The 8,913-nt window shown below is 39.9% G+C and overlaps 1 protein-coding gene across 1 annotated transcript; it reads left to right on the top strand.

The window, feature by feature from the left end:
- Positions 1–1,367: 1,367 nt before the first annotated feature.
- Positions 1,368–7,254, top strand: LOC308185808 (uncharacterized protein; the record flags this gene model as incomplete). Its single annotated transcript, XM_080574370.1, has 3 exons — positions 1,368–1,481; positions 1,845–2,380; positions 3,351–7,254. The coding sequence occupies 3 exons, from the start codon at positions 1,368–1,370 to the stop codon at positions 3,595–3,597; spliced, it is 897 nt and encodes a 298-aa protein (XP_080430496.1). The 3' UTR covers positions 3,598–7,254.
- Positions 7,255–8,913: the final 1,659 nt, after the last annotated feature.

Genomic DNA, 8,913 nt, shown 5'->3' with positions numbered 1-8,913 from the left:
TTGTGACATTCTTTTAAAACAGAACTACTCCAGAGCACCTAGTACCAGTGGTTTGACTTTGAAAAGGATGCTTTTTTGCCTTTGTTCACAAAATGAACTAAAGTAATTTCTCTTCATTTTAGCATGTAACATAAACGGAGGCCTGTGCAGTAGTAGCAGCAACTGCAAAAGTTATTATAAGTAAGCTTATGAAAAGAGTGGTAGGGTAAAAAAAAAAAAGAGCTGCTCAGGCAAAATCACATGTGATTTAAACATTGATTATATTGTGAATAAATGTTTCTACCTTTTGTTGAACAAAATAAGTAAAAATTAATATAGTGTTCAGATCCATTTAGTGATCTTCTGTTTGTTTGTTTCTTTTTTCTTGCTGTCTTCTTTTTCATAGTCATATAAAATTTCCTCCAGGAAAGAAATCATGCATGCATTTCAGATCCTTTTGAGAAAGTGGGTACTGATGGTGGTGAAACCACCAAGTGAAGTGTCTGGAACAGTGATATGAACAATGCAGGTCTGACACTCCCCTAAAATCACAAGAGCTGTGGTTTGAAACGTCCGAAGAGCTCCTCATTCACCGGGCTAGTACTGAGATGGATCTGCTCTCAGCCCCTTGGCCTGACACTGCCTTGTTCCGCAAGCCAGTTATTCTCATCACCAGGTTGGAAAGTCTTTCTGTCTCAGTAGCGGTTGATGTGTTTTGAGCAAAGTAGATAAATGTGGGTAAACAGAGGCCCTTCTTTGAACTTGCCACTCCTGTGGTTAGGACTCTGATTTGACAGGGAGGTAGCAGTGGTACAGCCCCTTGCTCTGTGTCAGGCTGAGAGGATTGTAATTGAGGTTTCTGATCCCTTTGTCTGACCTTCAGTAACACCATTTTCTTCAGAACAAAGGAACCTCTACGCTGGCATGAGACTGTTCTGTATTACACCACTTTGAAATAGTTCATAGCAGTGCTGCACCAGCCAAAAATAATTATGGTCAATTCTCCATTATCTGACGGAAAGAAGCAAGCACTTTCCCAAAAACAGAGCAACATGGATGATGCAAGTAGTGGGAGCAGCCATGGAACCAGTTCTCACAAGACTGGCCAGACCCAGGAGTATCTCTGCACTGCACCCTCCTGAGGCTCCACACGGGAGGGGGACTTACTCATTCAGACACAGCGCCCAACCTGAGCTGGCTCTCTGAGAGCACCACATTGCAACAGAGCTGGTAAGCTTTCTAGGAATCCGGAGTGCTCTGCAGCACAGCAGGAGCCAGATCACACTTGATATGGCATGAACACAAGTGCATTAAAGCTGCTGGCCTCCTGCGGGCAAAGAAGAGCCCCTTGGACTCACCTTCAGAGGGTTCTGCAGTGCTGGTTCAGCATGTGTGGTGCTGACACGATAGGTCTGGCTCTCTACTGCGATAATCCTAGTCCAAGTCTAGGCTATATGCTGTGTAAAAACTGCTGTGCCACCCCTGAATTTTGTCCCAGTACAGTAACTCAAGAAGCCTGGATAGGTTCCTGCAGAGCCAGCTTCACTGCCTCTTCTTCAATGGCTTGGTTGTTCAACTGTACAGATCCACCACTCACAGATAGCCATATGAAGAGTACACGGAGAAATGAGTTTTGCTCATGCCATTTGGTTTATTCATGCTTGCCGGCTTACCAACTGAAAGGAGGGTTATGGAAGACAAACAGCATTGTATTGTCCATGAAACCTTCATACAGTGTTGGTGCTCCATTTTCACCTTTTACAAACACATCAAGCATCTTGAAGGCAAAGCTGTGTGAGTCTACTGCTGGCAGTCCCTGCTCAAAGAGAAGCAGCTGAGAGAATGATAGGAGAAGATGAGAAAAGGAAAAAGAAAAAGAAAAAGAAAAAGAAAAAGAAAAAGAAAAAGAAAAAGAAAAAGAAAAAGAAAAAGAAAAAGAAAAAGAAAAAGAAAAAAAGAAAAAGAAAAAGAAAAAGAAAAAGAAAAAGAAAAAGAAAAAGAAAAAGAAAAAGAAAAAGAAAAAGAAAAAGAAAAAGAAAAAGAAAAAGAAAAAGAAAAAGAAAAAGAAAAAGAAAAAGAAAAAGAAAAAGAAAAAGAAAAAGAAAAAGAAAAAAGAAAAAGAAAAAGAAAAAGAAGAAAAAGAAAAAAAAGAAAAAGAAAAAGAAAAAGAAAAAGAAAAAGAAAAAGAAAAAGAAAAAGAAAAAGAAAAAGAAAAAGAAAAAGAAAAAGAAAAAGAAAAAGAAAAAGAAAAAGAAAAAGAAAAAGAAAAAGAAAAAGAAAAAGAAAAAGAAAGAGATGAAAGGAAGAAAAAAGTAATCTACCTTGACTGTACACCCCAAGGTAGCAAACTTCTACATAGCCTTGAGCAGTCAAGTAACTTCCCTGTTTTATTTATAGATTTGTAAGTTTCTGTGATGGTATTGTACTTAAAGTATAACTGATGCCAATCCAGTAAGAACACGAGACCCATTCTCACCTCTAAAAAACAGTAAAGTTGAAAATGTAAATGAGTCATAGGCTTTTTACAGTTGGCAGCTACCTATTACAAGGTGGTTGTTAATGTTTTTGTTCTTTGTAATGCAAGCAACTTGAAAATGAAGTAATAGTAATGACTTACAATGTGATCTGAGTTACACTGCAAGTTTCTTTAGTAACATAATAAAACAAAATAAACAAATGCAGCATTTGCCATAAAGATAATAAAACCAGGGAGATATGATTTGCAAACTTTTCAGCTGAAATTCCCAACAATGTAGAATAAATCTTCCTAAATTATTTGACCATGAAACTTTCTTTAAAAATAACTCACGTTCTGTTTAATCTGTATTGACAGCATTCTTCATTCAAATCACAGAGCACAAAATGAAATGGTGAGCAAACAACTCATGTTCTTAGTTCTCAGAAAACAACAGGATTGACCATAGTCTTGCATTTTCCCTGACTGTATGTCTTATAAGAAAAAGGTTTCATTTACAGGCACTATCTCCCTTTCCAAAACAGGTACCAAAAATTCCACTCTTCTAATGGCTTAGAGAAGTTTCTAATTCTGGTAATACCTAAAAAGTACTGCCCATGTACAAACAGGAGCATGGCATAGACATCTACTGTATAATTAAGGATGAGAAAAAAAAAAAGGATAAAAAGACACAGAAATGTGGTGTCCATATAGCTTATGAATGTTTCAGCAAAAGGCAACTATAAACTCTTTCATGGAGTGTCTACAGGTTCATGCAGCCAAGTCCAGAAAGAAAGCAGAGCAAACAAACAAAATACACCCACTGCCCCTGCCCCCTGTTAAAATTAAGTGAAATGCTGCTCAAAATCCTTTATTTTTTCTTATTAATATTACTGTTTGTGTCTCCCTCCTGCAGGTCTTGGCAAACACTGAACATAAAATACTTGGAAAAACAGCTGGTTCTTCCCACCTCATCTATGCCTTTTCTTAGCCCCCAAAATCATCAAGTATTGTGGTGCTGGCTGAAATCCTGTTTACTAATACTCCTTTGTTACGTGGGTATTTTCAATCTTTTAAAGGAACTTTTTGTTCCTACAGAGCGAAGTCTCCCTGTGTCATGCTACAGCCAAGTTAGCCAAGGTGCTGATAGCCCCCTGCCGTGAAGGAGCATGAGGGGAGAGAAAATCTGAGAGAAACAGAGCAGTCTTCTCAACCGTCAACATTTATTTAAATGTAATCATGAAATTTGGCTGTTCCTTGGGCCATGTGGTGTCTGCCCATTCGGCAGGGTGGGGCTGGAATTACTGCTGGCATGAATTTGTTTGGCCTCTTATTTTCGTAACCCTTCAGAGCCACACAAGGGGAAAACAAGAGGCCACATAAGTACACTCAAGGGCTAAATGTCTGTCTGGCATGCTTGCATCATACAGGACTTGGAAGGGCCGAGGAAATCCTCGGAGCTTAGGGAATGTGAAGTGAACTGCCTAGCTTAATGTGCAGATGAAGGGCTGAGGCGAATATAGGAAAATGAATATGCAAGGTAACTGAGAGGGAATCAGCTTCACAGGAGAAAAACGGGTAAAATATTAACTTAATTGTCCTCCATCGTTATACCTTTAAATCCACTTCTAGCAAGAAGATTAATAGGGCTTTCTCTCCCACAGGGAAGTGGTATGCCCCTTAATTTCATCCAACCGTTTGATTTTCAGAAACCTTTTGTGGCCCCTTTTATTCCCCTGCAGACCCTCTCATTTCTCCTGTAGTATCTCTATGGCCCCCACCTTCTCTGTAACACTGTCCTACTGCCCTGACCTCATTTCTTTGCAGCTCCCCTCCCACTGCTCAGCCAGGTCCCTCATGTTCCCCACTTCTCCTGTTCTGGCTGCAACAAAGAAATGGGGCGCAGCAGAAAAGGGTGGAAAATAATTGAGAAGTTGTGTGCCTTGGTGATACCTGGAGAGGCTGACAGAAATCTGGAAGATGACTGAGGAGAAAACTCTTGGTACCCTGAAATCAAAGAGGCTAAGAAACTCAAAAACTGGTAAGTGGGTCAGATCCTATGAAGAGGAAATTGTTACTGGGTTACTGTCCTGCCAGGAAAAAAAAAAAAAAAAAAATAGTGGGATGCAAAACTATAAGAATGACTTGGGAGGAAGTAGCAAAAATGCTGAAGAAGACCTGGATTTATTTTTTTTTTTGGAGGGGGGGGTGAATTAGGAGTTCAACAGAGTGTTTCCAGTTACAGATTAGTCACATAATAAATGGGTATGTACCCCAAGAAAACAGGCACCTAGAAACACGGAGTATCCCTGACAAAGATGGATGGTTAGTACAGACACTGAGGAATAGTGAACATATGAGTGTAATAGATGTGTGGCTGAGAAGGGAGAGTGGAGTTACACAAGTGTTCATGACAGAATACGCTCAGTTGGTACAGCTGGGCAGTGAAGACAAAAGGGAGAGCATGCTGAAAAGTGATGGGAGGGAAAGCAAACTGGGGGAGAAAGAGAAAAGAGGATGAAGAAGATAGCTGGCACTGGCAGATTTGCCACAGGAGAAGAAAATAGCATTAGAGAAGTCAAGCTGTAGGAGGATATAAAGACTGTAAATGGAAAAATGATATAGAAAATGTATGAGACGAGAAATGACTCCAATGTGGAAAACAACATAGAAAGCAGGCAGAAGAGTGGCAGATGTGACAGTGAAGGAGGCAGACACTTACACTTATTATAATGCAGAGGGGCTGCGGACCTTGCAGAGTGGCTGCTCTCTGTTTCTCAGACCATGACTTTGATTTGGCTCTTGGAGAATACTTCGGTGTTCTCAGGAAGGGCCTTCACGGATGTTTTACTTGTTTGGCATATGTTTACTCTGATCTCGACAGACTGCACATTGCAGGCCTTCGAGTGTTTTCAGACCTATCTAACGACTGGAGAATCTACGACTTTCTTCACTGCTTGGTTGAGTGCACGGCAATTTTAGATCCCATGTCACATTTAGAATATGCAGCTGTTATTTTAGTGACATCTTGGCTGAGAAGTATTAGATAAAAGCTGGTCTAAGTGCAACTATTGTCATTTCAACTGAGAGAAATTCTGTTTCTTGGTTAAGTTTGACTTTTAAGGAAGAACTGAAAGCCAGTCCTTCTAGGTGACATTACTTCTGTCTTATTTATTTTCCAGTGCAATTAATGGACAGAAAAAGGTGAAGTATGGGGAATCATTTGTAGCGATCCCACTCTGAGACCCATTCTGGGGGTACACTGTGTAGGAACTAGAAATGAGAGGCTGGTAGGTTAAAAAATAATAATAACTTGCAACTGCAAATAGAGATGGTAGGGGTGTTAAGTCAGTGAGGCTTATATCCCTGAGAGGACCACTTAGGAAGAATTACATGACTCATAGAATTTGGAGCCAGAAGGATCAACAGATTGTTAGTTTGACCTACTGTGTAACGTGGGCCATAGTATTTCATCCAGCTAATATTGTAGCAGGTCTAAAGCTTGTCTTTTCCAAAGTCAGGTGGGTTTGATTTGAACACTTGAGGGCATGACAAAATAAATGTATCATTTAGCAGTTTGTCCTCTGGTAGTTTATTCCTTGCTGCTTTAAATCTGTTGGTTTTACATTTAACTCAAGTGTATGCAGCTCCTGCCTCTTTGTTTTCTGTCATTTTGTTTTGCTAAGCTTTTTCTGCTTTATTGGAGTTGCTCATTACCTATTAGTTTTTTTCATGTGAAAGATGCTTATCAAGTGAAGGATGTGTGCAAGGTATAAAAGATGTGTGAAAGAAAGCACATCCTTTGTCAAGGCTGCAGTAATACGAGTGACTGAAAGGGTGAACATCTGTTCCTGAGAAATTGCCTCATTCTCAAATATGCTGTGTGTAGCTGTGCCTCCTGCAGTCGACGTATCGCTGTTCCAGTTTGCATCGATGCTAGCAGACCAGGGGCACAGGCTCCTCGACAGGCTCCTGTTCGTGTTTTATCACAACAGCAGCAGTAAGATAGCGGGGCAGAGCAGGCTGCTCTGCCGACAAGGTGGTGCCAGCTCTCGGGACAGCTTTTGGCAGCAGCGGCTGGCTATGTGGGACGTAAGGAGAAACAAGAGAGAGTGAAATGGCAGACTGCGCGGGGCTGCAATGAGTCAGCCACTCCGAGGGAGCTGGAAGAAATGTATAGTCTGTATGGAGGAGCACTGGGCTGCCCGGAGCTGGAGGCCGAGGAGTTCTGGTCTCTGCAAATCCAATTCATCTGATGTTCTTGGCAGCCTGGGGAGGAAACTCGCAGCAGAGAGCTCTGGTGTGCGAGGAGTGATGACTCTCGGGCTGCTTTCTGGGAAGGCAGGCCAGTAGACGTGCTACCATGCACTGCAGCAGCAGCCCTGAAGAGGGAGCATAAACTCAAGAGTTTCCAGGGCAATAAAAATTGCCCCATTGTGGTGGAGTGAGTTTAGCCTCTGGACTGAAGGCTAAGGCAGTGGACACTCATTCACAGGAAAGTTACGCATAGATGTCTCTCGTAACTAATGATTTCGTCTTTTTGCCAAGACAAAAAAAAATAAAGGGTTAACTAAAATTTTTCTTTGTTTAAGTTATTTTTCCAGGAAGTTCATCATCTCATGGTCTTCATGCTATGATTTATTCTTCTATTGCTTCTTCTAAATACTGGGTCTGTTCTTTCTCTAGCCAAACACTAGAATCCTCTCCACACCCTTATTACTTTTTGGAGTTTCAAAAAGCAATCTCAGAACTTCTCGTTCTCTTATTAATGGTGGTAATAGAAATTATTTGATATTTCTCCTACCAATCTCTGTTACTGAGGGGTAATACCATGGCAGCGTACAAAGTTGCCAGAGGTGTTGTAGAAGCATAATTGTGAGGCAATAAAGTCTTTAGGGAAAAAAATGTAGGTGTTTTCAGGTGGTCACATAATGAAATGTCATTAACACTGTAATTTGCTCAGAGTAGTCCAGCCTTGGAATGTGTGGCAGTATTTCACTGCATACAAAATTATTGTTGCTTCAGCTGCAGCCATATCCATCTCACTGGGAAGACTTCCAGCTTTGAAGGGAAATTTGGTTGTACATGTCTGAACTGTGTTTTTAGCTGCAACATAACCTTTTCTGTCTTCTGGCTGTCCATTAGAAATGGTAATGAAAACATGGCACACATTTCCCTCAGCCTCAGGGTAACCTTTCCCTTTTACAGGAACGAAAAGTTCCTCAACCCGGAGGGTAATTCTGTTCTGACATCCTTTTGAATGCTTCCAGGGTATGCTTTGTTGGAGTGTCTGCATGCTAATTTGTAGGGTAAAGCTAGAGGATGGTACCTATGAAGGCAGTAACAAAAATAAATAAATATATCAGTCTTCTAATTAATTCCTTCACAGCAACTGAGTCATATTAGACTGATTCCATGGGCTGAGGTCACATTCTTAAATCTTCAGTTACTTGAGTGTGTTATAACAAGAAAGCGTTCAGTGAACCTACTCTTATTATGCAACACAACAGAAAAGAAACATTGGTAATGGGAAAGCCATATAAAAATTATTTCTAAACTTTCAGAAAAGTGAGTAAAAGAAAGTGAAAAATAATGGATGATGAAATGGACTTCCCTCATTTATTATCTCTCTATGAAGAAATGAGGTTTAATAAACAGTAAAAACAAGGAAGTCCTAGCAAATGATGACCTGTCACCTTCACCCCCATCCAAGCTGCTTTTTAAGACATTTTCATACTCTTAGCTTGTTTATTGTTCTTCTGCTTCTTCCAAGTTGACTTTCAGATAGGATCCCACTCAGAGTTTTGCAAGAAGGAAAACAGGGCAACAGAAGCGAAAGAGTTATTAGCTGGAATGATGGTTACAAAAGATTGTGCAAAGTAATTATATTTGGACCATTCCTGTCTTGCCTGGATACAAATATTTTACTGATGTTTGTCCCAGACCCTGTGGGAATTTCTCAGATACATGGATAACCTATGATAAACTTCTGTATTATTTCTTGTATTTTCTCATGTCTACTCTGTGTCCCTTCCTGTTGTTCCAGGATGCCCTCTTTGGAAGATATTACAGCCACTGTCACTATAAAGGATTAAGTAATACAGAAAAATAAATAATAATAAAAAAGTAGCCTACATTCTTCTCCATATAAATTCTCACTAACTGCATATATACATGAAATTTAAACCACTTCATATAATAAAGCCTGTTCTAGGGAGTATTTTGACCATTGTGTGATTTAGTCTGGCTTAAGATATTCACTAGAAATCAGGTCACTTCTGCTATTTTTATTCCTCAGGTAAAAGTAAATTTTTTTTATCTTTATTTATTTATTTATTTCTATTTTATCTAGTCAGCAAAGGTTAAAAATGGCATACTGGAAAAACTCTGAGAGATTAAAAGCATACTGGTACCATGCAACTCAAAGTGGCAGAAATCTGAAAAAAAATGAAAAAGATTAAAAGTATATTAGTACTATG

The sequence above is a fragment of the Anser brachyrhynchus genome, assembly GCF_964034855.1.
Source record: "Anser brachyrhynchus genome assembly, chromosome: Z".
Classification (NCBI taxonomy): Eukaryota; Metazoa; Chordata; class Aves; order Anseriformes; family Anatidae; genus Anser; species Anser brachyrhynchus.
The sequence above is the reverse complement of the archived record's forward strand: the minus strand, read 5'-3'. Positions and strand labels throughout refer to the sequence as shown.